Source organism: Varroa destructor, unplaced genomic scaffold (assembly GCF_002443255.2).
Source record: "Varroa destructor unplaced genomic scaffold, Vdes_3.0 BEIS01000006.1, whole genome shotgun sequence".
Classification (NCBI taxonomy): Eukaryota; Metazoa; Arthropoda; class Arachnida; order Mesostigmata; family Varroidae; genus Varroa; species Varroa destructor.
The window spans coordinates 2,555,385-2,579,523 of NW_019211459.1; the positions used below are offsets into that span (position 1 = coordinate 2,555,385).

A 24,139-nucleotide genomic window follows, 5' to 3' on the forward strand; every position below is an offset into this window, starting at 1 on the left:
GCGGTCTTAGACTTAGCCCACTGGGCCCAGTCAAGGAATGGAAACAGGTACCTGGAGTAGGACATGTTAATTGTGTTTTAAATATGCCTATATAAACCAACACCTTTTCTTATTGTGAAGTGATTATAGTAGTCGATAAACCGTAATACTTTCGAGACTCGAACAAATCGGTATACCTGTCTTCATCCTAGTAAAAATCTGCACCTGTTTGCTCGGCCGAAATGTTCTCTTTGAGGTTGTCGAATCGAAGCTATTTTTAGAGGTCGCTAGAGTTGCATCCTGGGAATCGAATATTTTTTCCGGGTAAAAGCGCTTATTATCTTAAAATGCAATGACAACTGGGCAAACTGATTACTTTTTGCTATTTGCTCGACAAAATAGTGTTAGAACTTCGCAAAGGATTTATATTAAAAAGTTCTTTAAGCTGTGCAGAATATTGAATTTGAAGAAAAATCTTTATGTTTTTTTTCACTCTTTCAACGTGTTTGCCCTAATGGTACATATTTGATAAAATATGAACTATCTAAACCCATTATTTTCTATCTCTGTCCATAAAGAAGTAGTACAGTTTCTATCTTCTATAAAGCGGTGTAATGATCATTTGATTAATTTGGTAAAATTTGGTTGATAAAATATAACCATGTTGATATATATGACGCATATCCATGATTAAATTAAGTTTTCTTGATAGAGTTATTTTTACGTAGAGCGTAATATTATTTTGGGCAACCGTTGAGAATTTTTGAAAAGTTTTTATTGAAAAGACCAATTTTTAGTCTTTCATTGTTTCTCGATTTAATGCGACAGTTGTGATTTGTATCCAGACGGTTTATAAATAATGCATTCTGAACGGTCATAGCTTTTGGTTCAAGTTCAGTTATTTTTTAAGGTAATAAGCTGCATACAGTGCATCAATAGATTCACTGCAGTAAAGTGACAAGCTTATTGGAATATTCGTTGCAGCGTAACCGATTTCTTATTCTTATAGTATCATTCCTGTAACCGGATAATTACGACGGGATAACAGGGTAAATACAATCGGTGTGCAATCCAGAAAAAAAAAGTCGGGCTTGACACGAATCATGTATTAGGAGATGCTGATGAAATAATTGCAGTGCGTTAAAAATTTTCGACGGGAGAACGAAATACGTAAAGCAGAGTAACTGCAATGGAATAAATATGGCAGAAAAATTTACTGAATCATTGAAAAATAACTACTGCGATGCGATAACACAACAATTGGTACTGTAAAATCTGAGAAAGATTAGAACTTTTCTGGGACACTAGAGCCGATTGGACAAATACGTTGCTCCCTAGAACAAAACGTTTGCTTTTCGTTAAAAGAAAAACGTTAATTCGATTAGCCGTCAAGCAACAGCAGCGATTTTGTTCCTGTGTATCATATTCGAAAGCTACGTCATAGTGCCATTTGCAAACACCGGGGCAATCACCAACAGCGCTCGGAATAATATGTGTAAATTTTTCGGAAGCTACCGCCACCGGATGGTTGGCTCTTAGCTCGAAACGATGAATGTTCGCGACCGGATTCGAAGCCATACCATCTTCTCCCGTTTCGACGCCGGGCTTTGTTTGGCCCACGTGACAGTGGGGTGAAAATGCGTTTTTTCGCGCCAATTTTTGGGAAGCGTCAATTATAAAATAGTAATGGCTGATATAATGAATATTTACTTGAGAACTTATTTTTTGAACACACACTACAAAAAAAATTAGTTAAAAAACAAAATATTGAAAATATTTTTTGCACGTGAAGCACCATTTATTTATGTAAATTTTTTTCAAAAGTCGATGTAAGAGATGTTTTTAGTATTAATCGAAAGCATTTATTGTACTGGATCGACTATCAATGTTTATCTACCTAGCCTTTTGGTCAAAAATGCAATTTGAAGGGTGAAAATCTGACGTCGTGTACCATATACGGGGAATTTTTTTCCACACCGATCAATAAGTCTTTGCAATACAGGTACCTCTTCCTAAAAATGGTACGTTTGAGTGAAGATTGCGAAAACCCTGTTAGTCATATCGGTTTGCCTATGTACTCAAAGAGTAAAATGCGTTTATAGTGTTTTTAAGGGCACTTTCAGTGAAGAGGATTAAAAAAGTGAGTCAACAAATGTAGGGCTAATATTTGTAAAAAAAAATGTCTTACTTCTTTTTCAAACAGATGCCAAAATATAGAAAAATATACCTATTTATCGAGAACAAAAACAGGTCCTGGCCGGTGTTCTGGGCACAAAAACAATTGCTACCTGATACAATATACATAACTGTTTATTATAAATAAAAAAGAATATTCACTTGCGTCCTGGTACCGAATAAATCATCGAACATGTACCGTACATGAACGAGACAACAGACTTGGCTGGGCCCTGGCGAATACATTAGAAAAGGCTCACGAAATAACTGCAAAAGAGAAAGTCTAATTACATCGAGATTTTACCCTTGCACGTTAATCTGGGAAGGTGATTTCAAGGTTTGAGAGGTCAATTGTTCCTGCGCGATGTGGTACGTTGCCTCATTTTTTTAAGGTAAAGGTTATTCGCATTTAGGATTTTCATTTCGGGCCACAAAACGGTTTGCGATGTGTCACGGTAGAGCTTGCCATCGATTCTTACCGTCGTTTCATTTCGAAGAATTAGAACCTAACGTCAATTTTAAAAGAGCCACGACACGGTGACCTTTATAATTGAAGTGTTTACTTAAAACTCACCTTTGGGTTTTCTCGATCCCAAATGCGATAATTTTCTTTAATCTTATAGACACTGCACGAAAATAACGATTCATCTAAGGACAAAACAAGTCACTAGCACGTATGTGACGCTTCAACATGTCATTAGTAAAACAAACGACGCTTAATGGTTGTGTCAATGATACTTCGTAGGAATAAAGACGCAAATTTTGTATCAAAATAAGTCGCAGAGCGTTCCTCGATAGCAACTATTAAACATGACGTCGTGTTAAGGTATTCGATTAGGCGCCTATACCATTCTTCACTGCAGCGATGCTGTGATTTCGGCTCAGTGTGTTCATTCGGTTCGGTGTCTCCATGGCCATATTGTATCGGCGAGTATGTCTGAACCGTTTTAATCAATTGTTTCCGCACCAACCTCGATATATGGGCGACACTTTATTACAATAGGGAAAATAAACTCTCTTATCATTCAGTCACTACAAACCTCACATGCTGCTGGACAACCTGCTGACGCTTGTTTTTGTCAGACATAAGGAACAAAATCCGCCGGCAAATTTCTTAAAGCTACCAAATTTGAACACTTGATAATATTATAATAAATAGCTAGGTAGATAAAATATAATAAATATAAATAAATACAGGCGTACTTCGTACCAAACGAGCTCGACAAAACTAGTCTTGTGTGACTAAAGACGAAGCTACAATTAGCTCATCGTATGTATATATCTGTGGAGCCCCTTTGTATTACATTCGACGTGGGTATTTATCACAAATTTTTAATAATCACCCCATTTGACCCATCTATAGAACTCATCAATAACGACAGAGGTCTGTTGATGATAATTGTCCAACCAGAGCCCTCTATTTTTCTAATGCGAATTTTTTATCTGATTACATCTCTGATTTTCCTGTTCCGGTGGGAATTAATTTAGTGGCATCGTCCCAGGGTTCCACCGGATTTGCGAGGCTGGGAAATTCCTTAAAACCACGCCAATATTTGACAAATACAGTTTTGTATTGTACGACAAATATGTATTCGTCCTTACGATCGGGAACACATGGATCACACGCATCGGCGGGGGCTTCTCCGAGGTGGTTAGGTCTTCCGATGGGTCCAAATTCGATGAAGTTGTTGTCTTTTTTTATAATACAATGAAGTTTGTATTTTATTATTTCAAAATAACCTCTAAAATGGAAGGTGAAGTGTTCCCTGTGTGCCTTTTTCAATGCCAGCCACGAGATATTTGAATAATTCTGAATTTTCCCTGATTTGGTCAAATTCGGTGTCCATGTAGTAGTTGTTGCTTGGTTTTACGGTAATAAGCCATGGTAGTGGTAGGTTATTCGCGAAGGGTACAAATATTACCGCTTCACAGGATAAAACGAGATGTATACTGTGGTCATGGCATGTAACCCTTTCCCATTGAATCATTTCTATAAAAGTGGGCTATATAAATAACCCATCATAAGCGCTAGCCACTTATATAAATAAGTGGCTAGTGCTTATGATAACATGAGTACTGAAGCTATTCCACTTTCGCCGCTGGTCGCTTCGCATAAGCGTGTTGGTCCTCCATTAGCTTATGGAGGGAAGATTGCTGGGACAGGTATCAGAGGCAAAGGTGGTGTTGTTTTAATCATCGCTAGGGTTACTACTGCTTATTTACAATCTTTTAGTGCTGATTATCATCGGGCAATCGTTAGCCGGTACCAATCGGAGGTACTTGACCGAGACATGGCTATACGTACGAGTCGTATTTATACCTTCACTAGGTCTAAGCGTAGCAAGAGACGCCATGTATTGTCGGCGCAGGAGTTTTAAGAGGTTTTATAAGAAGCGTATCTTCGTAACCTTGATACGAACAGTCTATAATTCAACGTGTGGGAATGTAGAATTGCCTAAGGAAAAATGTAAAGGTCTATATGGTTGAACGTTGGCGGATATACCAAGGTTGGCTCAATATCTTACATTTTTCTGAGCAACTAGAATAAGGAGAGTAAAGATGACGTTGGTACCGGACATATTGCAGCACTCTCAATTGCGAGATGTCAAGGCGAACTGGCGGGTTCCAATATTATTCCGTAAAATAGAGAAGGATTTGGATCGTAATTTTTCGACTGATGAAGCGTATATTGATATGGATTTGAAACCAAAAGATCCTTTTAAGGAAGCATTCACGTACTGTTGTACCAGCAGTAAGAACTCATTTCAGGTAAAAGAGATTATATGTTTAAAACAAATTATCGCAGGCCTTGCTGGCTAGATACAAAGCAAGAATCAAATTATGATACGTATACATTTTATGGACTATATTGATATATGATATAGGAATGTTCGCAGTTGTTGCAACATCTACATTCTAATATATCAGCGACAACAGATTATATATATATATATATATATATATATATATATAAACTAAAGAAATCACATCCGCCAGTATATTTTACAATAAGGTTTATGCTTATATAAATAATTATTATTTAGATAGCCCTCAATAAAAATACTATGTTATGATAGACGTATTGTACGAAATAGGCATAAAATTTTATTGGTAGAGCCCTACTTACCTACGATTATTTGCCACTTAAATTATATTTCTTTTCTTATAGATCCCTAGTTAGTTGCTTGCTGAAAACGCGAGTACTGTTTGATGGCGCTGTTTAAGCTGAATATATGCAGTATATAGCTCGCGTTATTCTATTTATACGTGCCCAGTGCAATAGGTCTGCCACTATGGTCCAGGTTTGTATCCGGGCATAAACACATGGTTTGTTTCGTACTGGCGCCAGCCGTTCAACGGCTGGCGCCGTACGGATGTTTAACGGCTATACCGCACGTAAAATTCGAAACAGCAGCCTACCACTATAGCAAGACTTCCCAGTTACTATTGAATTTCGGAACTAATTCATAACAGTCTACTGGCGTCCGCTTAAATCCAGCAGAATATTACGCCCTCAATTAGCTACCTGTAGATTTCTCTTAACACCTGATTATTGTTGGACAAGAGTTTACGCCTTTAAGCGACACAACAAAACGAAACTTTTATATAGAGCAATCCAAGTTAAAACAAAGCAGCTTGCGGCTGCTTAAGCCTTTAGAATAAGCCAGATGTGAATCTGATGAAAACGATATGGAGAGTATGACGCGCGTGCAAAACCGTACACTTTTGTGGATACTATTTATTGCCAAATTGGACAATTAACTGACAGATAAATGTTAACGTATAGCGTAGGCGTTGTATGCAAAAAGGGTGCAGGTTGCATTTGATTCATGCATGTATGCACTCAATGACTTCTGATCTTTGTTATTCTTTATAATAAAAGTAGAACCTGTGAAGAAGTTCGAAAAGAGTTTTTCAGATGACGTTTTGAGCATATTATTATCAGGGTACCTGTGCTCATCAGAAGGTCTGAGTCACGAAAACCTTTTTTTTTTTCCGTATACCACAGTTCTCTGTCACCAGAAACACAGGAGTCGTGATTCGCACTTTCGTAAATTTTTATCGACGAATAAACACCTTTTTTACTGAAAAAGTCTACTATCCCGAACACTGATTTGAGTAGTTCAACCGGCGCGAATATTGTACGCACGTATAAACTTTTAGAACTTTCAGCAGCTTTCCAAATGATCTATGGATGAAGGAGCAAACAAACTCTCTTCTCTTTGATGTATATAGCAAGTAGCGCTATTATTAACATTTTCAAGCAAGTTTCAAGAAAGCTCATCAGTGGCAGATACGCTAACGAACTGACTACCTATAACTTACCAATAGAATGAACTTATTATATGAAATAGAACCATTCTTCGATTCAACTTCGAAATGACAGGATGGTTTCTACAACAGTTATCATCTACTAAGATAAGCGTGCGCTGACCCAAAAGCAGTTTTATCTAACTAGTGGTTAGATACGGAGCTTTTAAACTTTCTAGCAAAGCACGAAACTTCGTTTTTGTTCACGTTCTCAAAACTGTAAATGGTAGCGTATTATTACCTTGGGCTGAATGTCGCGATGTTATATAAATGTTTTTTAATTAAGGCAATTTGAATTAGCTTTACATTGACACACATGCCGCTAATTTCGCTTCCAAAACCCAACTCTGTGCAGTTAGATGTTACCAACATTTGAAGCAATACGTGTGTGTGCATTCGAGTTCAGCTATGCTTCACTACAGTATCCTATTACAACAAGATTTTCCATTTGGCTCATCTCTAAATCTGCAAAATGGCCTATACTGACGGCAGGACCTTGGATACGAAATTGCATTTTTAAATTTAGCGTACGATTAATCATTTTCAGTATATTATATTGAAACGAACAACATACCAACAAGGTACAGGAAGATCGGTCAAAAAACTTCTCTAACTCTACGAAAATCCAATAATCAATTTTGTAGCTGAACTCTCGACGCGATGATTTTGCTACGGCTGGCTTTTTAATAACGGGAAGGTGTTCCTTTATTAGACAGAAGTTTTGCTTCCCAACGGCGTCTCCATAGACTGATATTAAGCATACCTTACAATACTTTTGTGCTTCACAGTCATTTGTAGTCTAAATGAAACGTTCGATTTGCCTTTAAGCTTCTCCGAAGGTCAGCCAGAACGTACTACAATTAGGACGCAACCATATTTAAAAAATGAACTCGGAACGTTTTACTCAGAAGTAACACTGATAATAATAATTAATTATTAGTACTATTATTAGCTGTCGAGTTGTGAAAATTACACACTAGTGTTGTTTTACACTAGCTATGTTTGTATATACTTTTTAATCTATTTACTCGTTCATTATGTTTTTTTTTTTTAGCTCTTTTTACCTTTTCTGCACCATTCTTTACCTTCGAAGCCATTTCATTATTATTATTATTAGCCTTCCTTAATTATGTTTGGGTCTTTTTGTCCTTGCTGCTATTGTTGCTTTTGTTGTACGTTTCATAAGGACAACCGATGCCCTGCAGTTGATCTTGAAGCTTTTTTTGTTTCGTGACTGCACTGCCGCTGAATCGAGCCCCAAAAACATAGTATGGATGTCAAAATCGTCACTTCATTTACGATGGCTCTCCGTTTTTATTCACGGTCCGCGGACTGAACCTATTTCACATTTGACAGGTCTAATTTCTAACCTTCACCCGTACACCGCCAGTAAATGTATGATGGGAGATGTGCCCGACCCATCAGTTTCAGTAACGGAAACAAATACTGACTATTCGCATTGCTGCCGTCAAGGTTTGTCATAATATAATCGGATCAGTTGTTGTAATATTTGACACTACATTGTTACCCGCTGTTACATATAGTTACTAAAATAACAAAAGTAGTCCTGTCGCTTCGCCATTACGTTGGATTCTTCTCCTTTGCTGTTTATGTCGTCTCGTCCGGCTATTCCGTACGGTGCGAGCGGTTGTTGCACGCTTTCCACAGATTTGCTCTCTAATTTTTTCATGCCCGAATTGCTTCCCTCAAACCTATCCCGCTCTAAAGAAACCGTTCAGGGAAATTTCTGTTGTTTAATTCTTTTTTGTTTAGGTCTGCCAGAATCACTAAACCCTTACACCACTACGTCACTTAATTATATATGGTTAATACATTCATATATATAATAAGGAGCACTCAACTTTACTAAAATTGCTATATATATATATATATATATATATATATATATATGAACAGCAGTAGGGCGTCAAAAACATTCGCATGGTCCTGTCACTAGCGTCATTTCCTCTTCATTGGCTGTTAGCCTTTATTAAATATTGTCATCTCTCCGCTTTTTTCTTTACCTAACCCTACCTTTTCTGACTTTGTCTGTTAGTACTCTATGACTATACCTATCAGTAGTACCTCTTTTGGATGTTTTTTTACTGAGTTCTCTATGAACTTATTATCAGCTGCAACACTCTTTATCCACGGGGTATTTCGATGTGCTTATAGTTAGCGGTACTTTGTTAGCTATCTATTTAGTGCGATTGAAATTCGGCTCCAATCTTTAACAGTAAATGGCTAATCTTCTAATTCAACTCCTCATCAGAATCTTGCGGATTTTTTCATATCGGCTGGCATTCATTAGCGCTAAGCGAACCCGAATCTATCCTATAAATCACACTGAAATTTATCAGTCGACAAGTCGTCTTCCAATTCGAAGCAAATTTATCGCATCAAGTACCCTTCAGCGGCTCAAACAGACGAAAATGTATTGGTAGGAGACCGCCAGAGGATATCGCGATCGCGGTAAACGGAAATGCTCTTTTATATCAGCCGACTTTACCTTGAGATACAATAAATTGGTTAGTTACGTGATGACTCCCAACACAGTTTTCGGTTTTTTTAAATTTATATTCGTTATATCTGTGAAACGGCATATACGTATCTTCAATTCATCTTAATCTTCGCTTGACTTCTTTAATTTCTAACTAACTTAGAGTACTTTTTGATTTATACACTTAAATACTTATATTCTCTACCAAAAATGTTAGTAGACTGTATACTTGTAGCATATTACATCTTAATGATGTTGCTCAGCTTCTTTGTTTGTCTGCCCGTTTGCTTCAGTGTGTAGAGGTGTGACTGTTGCAATAACAATAACGCTATAGAAATCAGAAAAAAATACCAACACTCTTAGATGTGTACACAACGTCGCCAATATTGTGATCTTTTACTCACAGATATTTGTTTTGGAGGGTCAATTACCTGTTAAGCGCGTGATAAACATGATCATGACCCGTCTTGCAATGTGATCTTGTTATTTTTTGAGGCGAGTGCGCAAAACTGCAGTCAATAATTCACATAAACACACACACAGACACAGACGCGCACTCAGGCAAACAAGCAGACGAAAATTATACCAACAACATCATTCAGATATAATATGTTAAGGTAAGGAATAAGTATCACATAACACAATTATAAAAAATACTCCCAGTTGAAAATAATGCTTTTAAAGAAGCCAAGCAAGGATTAAGGTGAAGTGAAGATGCACCTATGCCATTCGCTGGTTAAACCACAGCAGAGATGTAATGAATATAATAAAAAACGGAAAAAAGTGTTGCGAGTCGTCATGTAATCAAACGAGTCACGGTGCCCCAAAGTAACGTTAGCTGATATAAAAACGCTCTAATGTCATGTATCTAGAATGTAACAGTTTTGCGCATTCGCCTCAAAAGATCACGAGCTCACGCCACGAAATGGGTCATGATCATGTTTATCACGCGCTCGACAGGTAATTGACCCTTCAAAGCTGTGCGTAAAATGTCACAATATTGGCGACGTTGTATATGCAGCTATTTTTTCTACTTTCCACAACATTGTTGTTGTTGTTGTTGTTGTAACATCAACAGATGGTAAGCAGCTTATTTAAATCAATCGTCCATTAATAATACACGTTTCTTTTTTATTTCAGCTAATTCAACAAAGGAAACCACTAGTCATGGATTTTTCTATAAATCATCTAACTAATAATTATTATATAAAATGAAGAGTCTCCTGAAATTGAAAATTAAACCGCACGCAATGAAATTGAAAATATTCGTATCTGAACGGATTGAATATGCAGCGTATTCGCCGACCGTCGTTATTTAGTCATCCGAGTTGTACGACACTTCATTGCCAGCCAGCTCACAGAGTTCATCATATTTTTTTAGCTTGTGATTCATAATCATTTCATCGTCTGCATTTTGCGTCACCTATTTCATAATGAACTGCGGTCGACTTGTCAGGTGTAGAGAACATCTCTGTATGCTTTTTTTTTTCTAGTTAACTGGAGGGCAAATCGTTCAAAGCAGCACTTGCTCACTTTCAACGCGTAGAGGCCTAGACAAAACGACAAAAAGGAAGAACCTAAACAGGATGACCGCGAACAGAGAATGTCACTTTGTCGGAAGGTGTAAGCTCAAAATCAAATAATGACAAGTTGTCAGGGCCATGAAAGGATGCTACATATTCTGATATATCGTGGAGAACTACCGTGCACTTGAAAGACTCCTTTAATCGTCGGATCAGCTATTGCCGCCTGTGTTATATTCTTGCATTCTTGAAATTAGTTTCCTTCATTGTTTCAGGAACACCGTTTTCTCTAGACATCCAAGTGTTAGGGCCGTAGGCAGATGTCGTTGAATGATTTGCCGTCCTGTTGCTTATCGTTCGAAATATTTAGGTACTTCTTCGATTCGACAAATTCGGTCTCACTCTGGCGTTTCGGCGGCGGTCTGATTTTTGTGTGCTGTTGTTATTGTAACATAATTTCTCGTCGTGTCTAACTACGTTCTGACTTGACCCCAGCTGCGTGTCTACTAAGTGCGTGTTGTGTTGTTGCTAGTTTTGTTATGGTTGTTGCTACTGCTTCTGTTCTACATGCTGTATCCCGGGTAGCCGGGCAGGGGCGGCTGTCCGGGCGGCATCGCGCCAACGACCGGGTGATTCATCTGACCACCAATGGCGCTTGCCGCCGTGTAGCCGCCCCCAAAGGCCGCCGCGCTTGCCTGCGCACTACCCATCATGCTTGGAGCCGCTGTTAGCATTAGCTGTGGTTCGGAAGCTGCGAAACGGACATCATTAAGGATCGAAGAAATTAGTGGAATGTTTGATGGTTAAAAACCTAGGAAGGAGGATGGGGGGCAAAGTGTGGCTCATAATTGTAGTCTACTTGAATAATGTACGGTGAAATGTTTAAAAATTTATATATCTTTAGGTATACAAGACATGGAACGTATTCATGAAAACGGTCGTATATTGCTGTTCTATATGGACTATATATGCATAGCCTTATTATTGAACTATAATAAACAATAAAGTGAATTTATTGGTTACATGATAATTTTCTGATTAATACTGACCATAAACCAGCGAAGATCCCTTATTTTCATTTTGTGCGCTCTCTTCTAACCGTTGATTCTCTAACTCTTCCAGTTTATCGATTTTGGCCGTGTATTCGCGCATCACCTACCGCACAGACAACAATTGCAAGGATTCAAGAAAATGATCTCCGCGCGCTACTACCATATGCTAATGAACACACACGACGATTTGACTCGGGAACGCTCAAACAAAACGTGAATATATAAAACTTTAGCTTGCTGAGGTTAATCTAAAACAAAGGAGGATTTAACAATTGACCTGAATGAGAAAGAAATTACGAAATGAATTTTCCATCTTTTTTACCTGAATGAAGTATGGCATAGCAAAATCTGTAATGCCATGTCTCCACGCGAGCTCCATGATGACGTCAGGCTTAAGTAAGTCATAGCACTGGAACAGCATCGCACCAAAGCACTCGTAGTTGCCCTCTTCCAGGAACCATTCGAGTAGTTCTTCGGCGGTCTCGCGGTTCTTGCTTTCAGCGGCGTACTCCATGGCATCACGAAATAGCCGGTCAGCTTTACAGAGTTCCACCGACTGTTTCCATCGGTTATTGCCTTTGTACAAATATGCGGCGATACGGCGGAATTCTATCAGTTCGTGCTTTTCGAGCTTTTGCGCTAGAGCAATGTTGTCGAAATTGTCAAACGCGTCAATCGAAGCGCGTAGCCCGGTAAAATCTTCCTCGTCAATGAGCAAACCGTTTAGGGCTTCATTTATGGCTTTATTATTTAGTGGCTGCACAGAGCGTAGATAGGCCTTAACAAGAGGCAAGTGGCCCTGTTTCGCAAACATGTGCACAGCGCGCGTGTGGTCCATTCGAGGTGCCAGCGCCATTAGCAGGTCGTTTAGTAATAGAGGCTTGAAGTCAAGATAAAATTGGACGGCACGATAATGCAGTTCCATGTTAGCCACTTTTTGAATGCACTCTTTGAAATGGCCCTCCTTCCAGGCTTCTGTGGGATGGCGCATCATCGTGTTCACCGCGTTGTCAAACTCCTCATACTTGTCATAAAGGAATACGAGCTCAGCCCACAAATGGGCCTGTTCCGCGGCTCGAAGCACTTTCGGAATGTTAACACGACTCCAGAAGAGCTCAAGGTGTTCACGCATCTTTGCCGGCTTATACTTCGAGTAGAGGATGGCGAGCTCGGTGAACATGCCCATGTGCGCTCGTTCCAGCCCCAGCGCAGCCTCAAGGAGCGCGATTAGCTCTTCAAAATGCCCACGATCTTGGTAATAGCTGATCAAGTCTTCCAGCTCGTCGGCATGCACAACGATGTGCAAGCCACACATCTGTGCTAAGCGGAACTCGGCGGAATCGACGCACGCGAAGCAAACCTCTTTCCACGTGCGTGTCGAGTTGGCTTTGCGAGCCGAGTCGACGGCTCCCTGGTACTCCTTCAGATGCACAAGGGTGATGGCTAGCCGCGCAAAGTTAGAGACGTTGTTATATAGCAATTTAGCGGCCTCGTAAAGACCGTCATCAAAGCAACGGTCGCCAATGCGCTGAACATCGGCGTGATTCGGCGATGAGACCATCTCTTCCAAATCGGCTAGACGAGACGTCTTTGCAAACGCATACAGCAACTCGCTTTCAATATAGCTCTCACGGCCCTTTTTGCGTGCCATCTGTAGATATCTTACGAGATCCTCCCAACTGTTCTTCTGATGAGCGGTTTGGACAACATCCAGGTACGTGGTGTGGTCACCAGCCTTGATGAATGCGTCGATGGCTTCCTTCACAAGACCCTGGCATAACTGAGCTTTACCCAGTTGGCTCCATACGCCGGGCTCGTTACACCGCTCGGCAAATTCGTACGCTCGGTCGAGATTTCTGATACTGTCAATGAGCACTTGAACGGCAGATGTGTTCACATCGAACTTACGGTATATAGCAAAAGCTTCTTCGAATAGTTCGCTGTCGATCGCGATCTTGGCGATGTCCGGCGCATCGTAATTGTCAAGGCGATTGATGTAATCCATCACCCGGCTCCGATCTGCCTTGATAGCCGTCAGAATCAGAAGATTTTGGAGGTTGCGATGATCTGAGAACACTGAATTGTCGAGTACGATCTTCTCGAGAAGTTCAATCAGTTCATTGGGTAGATCAGCCGACATGAACGCTTTAACAGTGACCGAGATGTCGTCAGGGTCCTGCGTCTCCGACAGTGCCGTTTGCACAACCTGATCTATCAACGGCCGTCGATACGGATTGTCCTCTTGCAACACCTCCATCCACAGTTCGGAGTCCTTTCTCCGGACCAAGTAACGAGCTTCGCTTTTAAACAACGAATTCTCGTTGCATACCTTAATAAGCTCGCGGTCACATTGGCCACGTTCATAGGCTAGACAGGCCAGGTGGGGATCCCTTTTCTCACAGTACTTTCCGACCACACGACTGTCGTAATACGCGTTTTCACGAAGGTACCGCTCCGGGTTGTTGTTCGAGTCGATGTAGATCTTGGCGAGAGCATTGTGAGCGGCGGGTTCAGTGCATCCCTCGTGCACTCGCGTCTCCAGCCATGGCAGTAGAAGCTTGAGACGGTTGCGCTTCTCCACCTCTTCAACAAGCTCATCAGTAGAGAATTGGCCGCCACGTACTGCCAGAATCAGCGATTTGATGACGTCTTCCGAACAGTCTACATCCAGGAGCCCACCGACGACAACGGGAAGTCGGGACGGGTTCACCTATGAATCAAGCAATCCGAGTAGCCCTGTCGTTTATTCCTGTTCTTGCTTTCAGCTTGAATGCCAGAGAACACTAGACTTATGCTTATTGCCGCCCTTAAGTTTAGCATATGGCTAAACAATGGAAGAAGAATGTAGGACTACAAAATTATGGAACAAGCATAGAGCACCGCAGTTTATCCGAAAAATGATGGTCATCAAAAAATGTAATTATCCTTAACTTCGTTTTATCATGAGAAGCAAATATTAGAACTTGGAGTACGCTGCACATACAGAGGCAATAAATTGTCTGATATTAGCTCGGCAGATAGCACAGGCTTTTCGCCGTGTCTAGGTTAATTACGTAGTTTATATGAATAAGGGATACGTAAACATCTATAATAGAATAACTTTACCTTCTGCACGTAAATCTCAATGTACTTCTGAAGATTATTGCGGTACAAATACAGGACCAGGTCGTGCACAAAATCGAAACGATCGCAGACGATAATCAGAGGCAGCTGATCTGTCAACTTTGCTTCCTGCACAAACAAAAACAACATCAGACCTGTTTTTAGCTCACCAGTCAAAGTGAGAAATATCGCTTGATATTTACTAGATACTCTCTGAGGAAATCAACGATCTGATACTAGCGCTAATGCCCATTGAGCTCAACGACAAACTGACTACATACATCGATGCGGTGTTGAAACGAGCGCTTGTTGCTCGGCCGGACGGCAAAGCTGTTGTAGTAAAATAGTACATGCAGAACGCGGCAGATTGACTATTGCTATGACGATTGCTATTTACCTTGAGGAAGTTCTTCACACGCTCTGCATTGTAGCAATTCGATTCTCGACATATACGCTCGACTTCTTTAATCTGTCCGGTCTTGCACGCGGCTTGAATGTACTTGAAGTGCACTTCGGGATCCTGGGAGAAGTTGACGATACTGCCCAGAAAGTAGAACAGACCCTCGTATGATTTGAATGATTCGAACAGTTCGATTAGAGATACCGTCGTCAGCTGCTCGTGATATTTCGTGGCAACTTGCACACAGATTTGCAGATTTTGACGGATGTTGTGTGCAAGCATCGCCTTGAGGCACTCCAAGGAGTCTTCGACCGACAATGACCCAAAATAATTAACAAGCCAATCCGCGTTCAGCAAGTGAGTATTCACGATGGCGCGCTTGATATCGTAAAGGTCTGTGTGGTGCTCCAACGCTCGTTGTAACAAATTAGCCTTCTCACACAGCTGAGCAATATGAGCTTTATCGTAGTGCGAGAACATCTGATTGCCTAGAATCGCATCAGCCACCTGTACAAAGAAAGCTATTTTAGACTCCACCCTTTTGTCCGGTCTTGCGGCCGGTTGCTGACCCATTCGAACTACAACATGTACGTGTACTAAGTGAACATTCAGAAATTACTTTGATCGAGCCCTACCTGTGGGGCGGCGATAAGATTCATTTCGAGCAGCCTCGTCTGTAGAGCGCCTTCTGTAGGACGGTTATGTTTAAGGGCGTCGAGCAAAAAGGCGGTACACTGTTGGACTAGATTTGCTTCCATGAACACATCGACAATTTGGGCGACGTCGGCCAGCGGTTGCTCTCCATCGGCGACGAGCATCTGTGCGAATACGGGACCCTGATCTGGTGCAACACGCACCACCTGTCGCAGAATTTGTATATAGTCGGGTGAATAGCCGACTTTTTTAGCGTACAAAACTATTTTCTGAAACTGTCCCGTTTCCGCGAAGCATTGAACGACTTTAGGAGGAACATTCGCCCGCAAATACACTGCTAGCGCCAAGGTAGGGTCTACCTGTTTGACCAAATCGCCAAGTTCTTCCGAGCACTCAAGTTTTTCATCTTTGAGCCACTTTTCAAGAAGTTGTTTTCTGCCCTGCTGGAGAACTGGTCGGCAGAGCTCAAGCGATTCGAACTTGTTCAGCTTGCCCTTATCGAGCAGTATCCCAAAATACTGGAGTAGTGGTGTGGTTTGGCCGGGCTGCTGCGGCACCTGCTGGAACCTCTGTATCGTTTGCGGCGTACGCAAAATCCCTTTCGGCGCATTAGCCGCAACTTTCGCCGCTTCTGCGTATTGGCCGGCTTGAAAAAGGCCGTTGAATTTGTGCACGAACAGATCGTCAGCGCCGGGTAAATTGTTGCGAGATGCTATGCGCAACGCCAAATCGGCGTTGCTTAGTACCGTCATGATATAACCAACAATATTGTCTTCGTCCACTGACACAGATAACACCTGACCCTTGCGATTGACCCCAATGATTCCTGAGGATGCTTCATGAGGTGCTGTTACAAAGATGGTGTCAGACGAAATTCGATTCATATAGATGCACGTGCCGCTCTCTAGGTCATAAAGGTGTACGTAGCCGTATTTCGTTATCAGATAAACGACATCGTGCCGAGGCGACACTTGCATCGCGACTGGAAAGTCGTTGGCCGCTTCAGGTGGGAAGAACACGTCTATCGCCTTTTTGGTATACGGCTGATTGCCGGGAGCTGGTGAGCCGACCTCAACGAGGTGCAGCTTTCCACCTGCCTGGGTGCGAACCGCAAAGCAGAAAACTGTTGATGGTTGGCTGTTGCCTTCAAGTTCGAGCTGGGCAAATGCCGCGGCGTGGCCTTCGATCGGTTGCGATACCTGTACATTTGTGTATGATTAGAAGACAGTAGCAAGTAAAACAAGTCATGAGCATAGAGGAAAATGAGAGCTAGAGGATATACTTCGAATAACAGTAGCAATTTATCCTAATAAAGAGCAAAGATCACATTAATTATAGTGAATTATGAATACGTGGAAAGAAAAATTACGTATCAAATAAGTGTTTGCGTAATTTTTAATTAATCATTTACTTTTCGTTCCATGGAATAAAGCTGCATAGCGCCCACAACACGGTTCTGTTGAGCTGAAATACCAACAAGGAGGAGCCATTGTAGCTTGGTATCCGTCCGATAATTGATTATTTGACAGCTGTTAAGTGACGAATGCCGATCAAACATTTTGATAGGAAGCGAATCACCCTCCATCGACCAATGATATACTGAACTCTCGGTTACCAACGCCAGCGTGTTTAGGTTTATCCACTTCCAGAACACCACGTCCTCCGACATCGCATGCGCCTAACGATGCAACAAACAGGATACACAATCGAATTAGTTTAGCACCAATTGATGGTGGCTTAAGACGAGGAAAACATGTTTTCTATTCCCTGGTCTGCCCTTTGTAGATCACGCACCTCGGAGTCAATCGATATCTCACACGATACCTAGTATTCAGATCGAAGTTCTTACGTTCCAACTTCTTTACTGAGGTATGAATAAGAAAATAATGCTTGATTCGTATTTGGTCAGACATGATCATATTTAATAATGAAAAGCAGAATAAAAACTTCTCACCTTCATTTTTGACTTCATCTCGATGTTGAAGATCTGCAGCGTTCTGTTCGCCTTCAAGGCGATGACCTTTGATGCTGGGTTCATAATGGCGGAGTCCGCAGATATAGGTCTTCGGATGGGCTGTTGAGGATTAGCCATGTCGATAATGACAACATGATTCGATTCGCCAATCTTTTCACGTACGCAGATGAATTTGTCTGATTCCATCGTTAGTGTGTTAAAACCAATTGTAGCAGCATTAATGCCAACCGACGTCAGCTATTGATAAAATAAGTACGAATAAAAATGAGATCTTTATTAACATATATTCAAGTATTGATCGTGAAGGATGTATCTATTTTGGTCAACACAGCTTCAACATTTGCATAACATTTAACTGTTGGCTAACGTTAAAATGAGAGAGCTAAGTAAAGAGCTATCATCAGAACCGTTATCCATATTACTCATAGCTTCAGAAATCTCAAAATATTAGAAAGGTATACAACTGGTGCTGGTCAGTGCACGGCAAGCTTGTAGTTGCGACAAAAAAATTTCCAGAAAGTATCCTTGCCCTGCCCTCTACCAAAGATCAAAAGTTTATTAACCAATCGTTGTATTAGCGTTAAAGACATGATTTCAGTAATAATGTAAAATTGGCAAGCAAGCAATAAAAAACGAGATCGCAATTGAATGCTTCATCTAGGCGTTCTATTAATAACCTCTTACTAGGCGCAGCGTTTTACAGACGAGATAGATGCTCAAAAAAGAAACCAATACAGCAATATCGGTAACTACGAACTGTCGTTTAACAAACTAGTAATTTCTATCTTTGCCCTTACGTTCATGTACTGTAAGCAGCGGTAGCGCTCCAATGATATAGGTTTCGAGAGCATTTCATACAGGTATAAAAAAAAAGAAACTTACAACCTAAATGGAAAAAACGAACATTGTTGCGTGCAACAACGAGCTACTAAATACTCTCATTAGAATGATTCGCTACTCTATTCAGAGAAAAATTATGGTAGTAGCTCCGTTCGTATCAAAGGGGGCAATCGCCTGGCGTCTGTTATGTTATTCTACTGCTGTCAGTAAACAGATCGACTTAAATGTAGGTTGACGAAATAATGGGTGCGCATTGACAAATCATTCACGGTTATTCTTTGGTCTACTTGTTTTTTGCCACTGAAGTGCCTCCTTACGACAGCAATTGAAAATCCTTCACGTAGCTGAAAATTGTTACATGGCTGATATCTTCTCGGTTATTATCCTTGTACTAAATAGAACCCAATGATCATTGCTTTTTGTTTACTTTGAGTCCCCATTCAGGGCGAGTTGTGCCTTGCCCGCTGATTGCCTGATTGTTAGCAGCACTTCATACGTGGCACTTAACGAAAGTTATTTATGGAAACGGTATTCGCTATAAAACAGAATTCAAGAAGTTATAAGAGCAACTTAGTTAACCATTCAGAGGCCGCAATGGCTTTATAGAAAATAGCAAATATTAGTTTTGCGAATTTATTTTTATTTCACGCAGCATTACATAGTTGTGAGTATGCTTATCGTACTTGTACCTTGTTTGCGTAACAAATTATCAATTGCGAATTTCTTATATCCCTGTGCTTTTAATTATGTTTGCATGTTATGGCCTGCTCCTGTGTGTTACTCAATGACTTCAATAAATTTCCAACTCATCCAGATCCGCGAATAAGCGCGCTAGAGAAAACGTAGGCTTAAATACATACATTCGACCTAACACAAGAGAATTATGGGCCTATACGGGACAAGACGACATTTGTTAGAACGATTACGGTAACCACGAAACCACACAGCCACTTATATCATTGTTGGATGGTGATACGGTCTTCTCCACCGTACTCATGAGCAATTCGATCCGAGAAAGTCGAGGTAAAAAGATCGGATAGAAAGATTGCAATCGTGAAGGGCTGTAATAGACGAGGTTGAGATTGGTCTTGAGGTAGAAATTGGCTCGAAAGCTGCCAATTATGTTGCGTCTCGTACGACTGACAATGGTGGTACCAGCTCGTTGCCATTATCAAAAACCGGATGTAACTTCAAAGATAGTCAGTTTCATTTATTTCATATTTAATTTAAACATAGGATTACGCATGCGAGTAAGGCTAGTGTTAATACGGATGAGCAAAACTGCACTGCGTTAATAGATATGTATGTATATATATATATATACAATATTTTTTTGTAATAACACTGGTGGCAGCTCGGTCTATCATGTTGACGTGTAACTTAGGCCTCATACGAGTAAGCGCTTCATTATTTGACAAAGCGTACTGACTAATGTAGTTCATTGTAAACTAACAGTTGACTGAATCAACAATGATGCTGGCCTTCGTTGTATAACGCCAAGCCGGATACGACACGCAGCACACAGATCAAGCACATTGGTTACCGTGACAAAATCTCAGGAAACGGTAACAAATGTCACAGTAGGTATGAAACTGGCCTACTGTGTTTAGCATTCATTAAAAAAACACCTCTTGGAAGTTTTTCATTCGTCGTACTCAACGTCGTACTGGGAAGTCCGAGAAAAGCAAGAAAATAAACAGATCAGCAGAAAAGGTGAAATAATTTACTCGAGGACCTACGCAATTTTCTCATTTAAAACAACTGTGAAAGCACAACAAGTATCTGCCAAACGAGTAACTTTAGCCCCAAAAAGCTTTATTGATCTCTGCTTGGCTTGCACGTTGCTTGAAACTGTCTGTTTAAAATTGAAGAAATGCGGGATGGCACATAACGAACAAAATGCGTGAAAAGCACACAGTTTGTATAGGCATAGTGAATTTTAGCACTTAATATATTTATTATCGCTGAGCTAGCGTTTTTATTTGATACTTAAAGAAAAATTAATTAATTTTACGTTCCAGAAAGTACACTAAATTGGCTCGTCAAGGCTCTCTAATGCTTGTTTTTTAGGCTTTAAAATTTTCAATTTAAACTTCAAGACACTAGATCACTCCTGAGCTACATGATGCTGTCCGACAACGACAGGTTCCTCTACAAGTTCTCAGCTAATCCCACGACTATTTATTGCAGTACGAAGGCAGTAAAGAAGAGCTGCGCTCTCGAGGAGATGGACTTGGAAACACTGCGATTTGTAGGATTGGTGGGAAGGCTTCTTCGAGTTTAAGGATGTTTCTATGAAAATGTTTATCGAGAAACCCGTACAGGGCGAGAACGATACGTCAGCTGACACAGGTCGAAATGGACTCTAGGCACATCGGTGATCAAACATCAACTGACAGTGGATTTAGAATCGTGAAGTTTGCAGCTCCAGCCAATTTAGCCTCAATACATTACCAGTACCTCTAAAAGTGTACTGATGTCGTTAAAAGCAATATTGAATTTTATTTGAGAAGAGGAAAAACTTATCTATCTACCACGATTATTTTACAGGCTGCTATTGGCTATAAGCATGGTATATTTTCATACGTATTGTCATAAAAATTATCGGTGCTATTATGATTTCAATACTATTTTGGTTTTGCTTACAACTTCTCTTCTTAGCCAGTTATCCGTTAGTGATACAAAACTGATTATTATTTCGATTAGTTTTTTTCGGTCAAAATTTCGACCCAGCTGCCGGTGTCTGTAGACAAAATACCCGTAACATTATGCTGCTTAACAACGTTTAAAAATCGTTCGCTGAAACACATGAATAGAACATGTGAATGTTGTGTATTTTAATTCATCGCTTTCCGAAACCCCTAGATATTTCCTTTATGACTATTTCTGAAAATGTAAACAGTGTTCTTGTGGTGGATGGTTGTTACGCGGATCGGCTTGTTCACGTACTGATTTAATCGGTAAATAGTGCTGCTGGCTCCATGGATGATGACTAATACACTTATTGCCTGCTTCCTCTTTCTAGTAAATCCCTGTGATATCCAGTTTATTGTGACAGTAAATCAACAATGTGAGACTCAGCAGCGTCAAGCTAGAATGTCAAATCTAACGCAGACCGCTATAATCTTTCATTCAATGGAAGAAGAACACTATTGTTAGCATACCGCTTGCCGCTGTTCGCCACCCGTTTACTACTGTTATAATGATCTTAACTGACAACCCCAAACTCCGTAGGCCAGGAATAGAGGAGCAGAAACTATTCACTAACCAAGCTTACCACGAGCTGAAATTAATGGAATCGCCGCACGCTATAATAACGTCAACTCGAACGCGCACACAGCCACATACTCTCAGAGATGAGCAAACTCCCCCCAACGGCAAAGACAGTACGGTCAGCTTAGTAGAAGTACTGATTGTAACAGTAAAGGCTAAAAGAAAACTACTCGCATATATCAAGAATTGTTGAATATAATTAAAAATAATTCATGACTTTGCAAGCCGTGACATGATCACAAGGGAGACAAGAATCCTTGTATCTAACTGAGCCCCTTCTTTCATATCCCCATCCCTATTGAGGGCAGACATTCTTTGGTGAAGGTGCACAGCAATTCAGGACATGCTAAATACTTAAACGTGCACAGCAATTCAGGACATGTTAAATGCTTAAACTGAATTCAGATAAAACACGAGTTTAGTAATCAACAATATGAAGTTCGTCAAAACTGCGTGCCTCTTAGTTCACTAACGATCCCCACAACACTGCCCCATATAAATACGCTATTGTCAACTAATATCATAATGTAGAATAGAACATTTACGTATCAGAGAAAAAATGATAAATAGATGAGTGGTTTATGCCGCTCACTTGAATCACGGTGGCAACCCAAAACTGGAATAACTTGTTAATTGAATGCCAAACTCGGCAGTGAATCTATGGGCTAGCTCCTAATAAACCGAACAATAATTAATTTCATAACCCTTGCCTAAGTGTTGTTTTCCATTTAATAAATTGCCGCAATAATAATGTACATACACCACCTGTTCTATGATAAATTGCAGAAACGCTAGCCAAGATGTAAACTAGTCAACATTTGTCTGCCTCTAGCCATAACGGTCCATTTAATCTATCAGCGACAGCCATCAGTATAGTAAAATTTTCTATCATGTTTTGCTAAATTGATACTCCGGGAGGTGTTTTCACTACATCGACCGACCAAGAGTCTGTGCCTGTAGAAAGCGGCGTCAAAGGCTGTCCCAAGAATGTTCAACCAATTCACCTAAGTAACATCTAAAAGTCAATAAAGTAGTTTGTAGAAGAATATACAAATAATGAGGTAGATCCCTAAACGGGTACTCGCACAATAACTACCACTGTTTCTTTTAATGTAACTAGCAGCTATCACGTCGGCAACGTGTTCCCAGAGCTTTAATCCATCGTCACTCATTATGTTCATCATGTTCTCTCCTGTCCCTTCGTTTGCAGATGTTCTAGCAGTTCCATTCATGTATAGTTCTATGTTTTCTATTCATGGCTCCAATGTTACTCTATTACATAGATGCCCAACGAGAGAAAACTTCAGACTCCTGTCTCATCTAGCCTCACAGGGATCACCCTCAATTCCATAGATAAAAAGCCGTCAACTGTCCGGCTACCAGATGGCGAAAACGAACTTCGGTGGGTGTACGGCTGGGTTAGGCCTAGCGTGACTGTCTATTTGACGGCCCCTGACGGGGCAGCAGTAGTTACGGCGGCGGCCAGCTCAACCTGACCGAACACCCAAACAATATACACGAATTAATTACTACCGCTGCCATCGCTAGCTAGGCTGCGCTAGTACTAGTTGTTGCTCATCATACCTTTGACATCCTGCACACTCTGACCGGCAGCGCTCTCGTCTGCCCCATGTGCCTACCTAAAGGTTCCACCTAGCGGCTTGAGTTCTCACCTGGAGGTGCTCTTGGAACTTTATCGGTAGAGCCTGCGCCATCGTTCCGGTGTGAAGTTCTACGTTTATCCAATACTATTGTCCTTGCTTTTCGGCTTCCAGCGGCTTCAAAGCCGCAAAAAAATCCTTCGTTTCACGAACAGACACTTCTCGGAAACGGGACTTTAATAGTCGTAGTATATCAACGTTATTAAAAAAAAAACTACAGAACAACGAACGAATATGATTGAACAATGCGAACAGACAGTGGATAATTCACCGCCGGCAGCAGCAACGATGAAAGCTACCACCAGCAATCCCTCAATGGATCGCCGCCTTCGTCGTCGTCGTCGCTGTTGCTGCTGCAGCAGGCTATCTAGCTGATCCGCTTCTCCGTCCGTCAGTCAGTCAGTCAGTGGCCGTCTGTGGTGATGTCTGCGGTGTCCGCCTCTGCGCTACTATTGATGCTGCTGCTGCTGCTGCTGCTGCTGCCACAACCGTTTCCACCGCCGCCACCACGACGGCTGCTGCACCGCTCAGGCCGTAGTGCCGAGGCTGAGTTGTGTCTTAGCTTGCTTGCCTGGTTGCCATAGCCAGACTGGCAGTAGCACAAACAACAACAACACACCGGTCGGGCGAACGGGCGGTTGGACGGACATACGGCGGTCGCCTGCTTTGAGAATCGACACAACAGCTGCCCAGG

General features: G+C 41.0%; 1 protein-coding gene and 1 long non-coding RNA gene across 2 annotated transcripts; one reads left to right on the plus strand and one right to left on the minus strand.

The window, feature by feature from the left end:
• Positions 1-10,075: 10,075 nt before the first annotated feature.
• Chc (clathrin heavy chain) lies at positions 10,076-23,996 on the minus strand. Its single transcript, XM_022810796.2, has 9 exons — positions 23,458-23,996; positions 17,651-17,908; positions 17,108-17,374; positions 15,678-16,895; positions 15,040-15,549; positions 14,646-14,771; positions 11,863-14,250; positions 11,538-11,643; positions 10,076-11,239 (listed from the first exon to the last, which is right to left on the minus strand). The coding sequence occupies exons 1-9, from the start codon at positions 23,497-23,499 to the stop codon at positions 11,052-11,054; spliced, it is 5,103 nt and encodes a 1,700-aa protein (XP_022666531.1). The 5' UTR covers positions 23,500-23,996; the 3' UTR covers positions 10,076-11,051.
• Positions 11,612-22,494, plus strand: LOC147754737 (uncharacterized). The gene is made up of 2 exons (XR_015316191.1): positions 11,612-11,753; positions 20,702-22,494. It is a non-coding gene; the product is annotated as an uncharacterized LOC147754737 (long non-coding RNA).
• Positions 23,997-24,139: the final 143 nt, after the last annotated feature.

Bases quoted from the DNA above. Each gene is read 5' to 3' on its own strand.
- Chc (XM_022810796.2), bottom strand. From the start codon at position 23,499: ATGGCGCAGGCTCTACCGATAAAGTTCCAAGAGCACCTCCAG. The intron at 17,375-17,650 runs GTGAGAAGTTTT...TTGCATCGTTAG, and splicing joins AGATGAAGTCAAAAATGAAG to GCGCATGCGATGTCGGAGGA. The intron at 14,251-14,645 runs GTAAAGTTATTC...CTTGATTCATAG, and splicing joins TTGAGATTTACGTGCAGAAG to GTGAACCCGTCCCGACTTCC.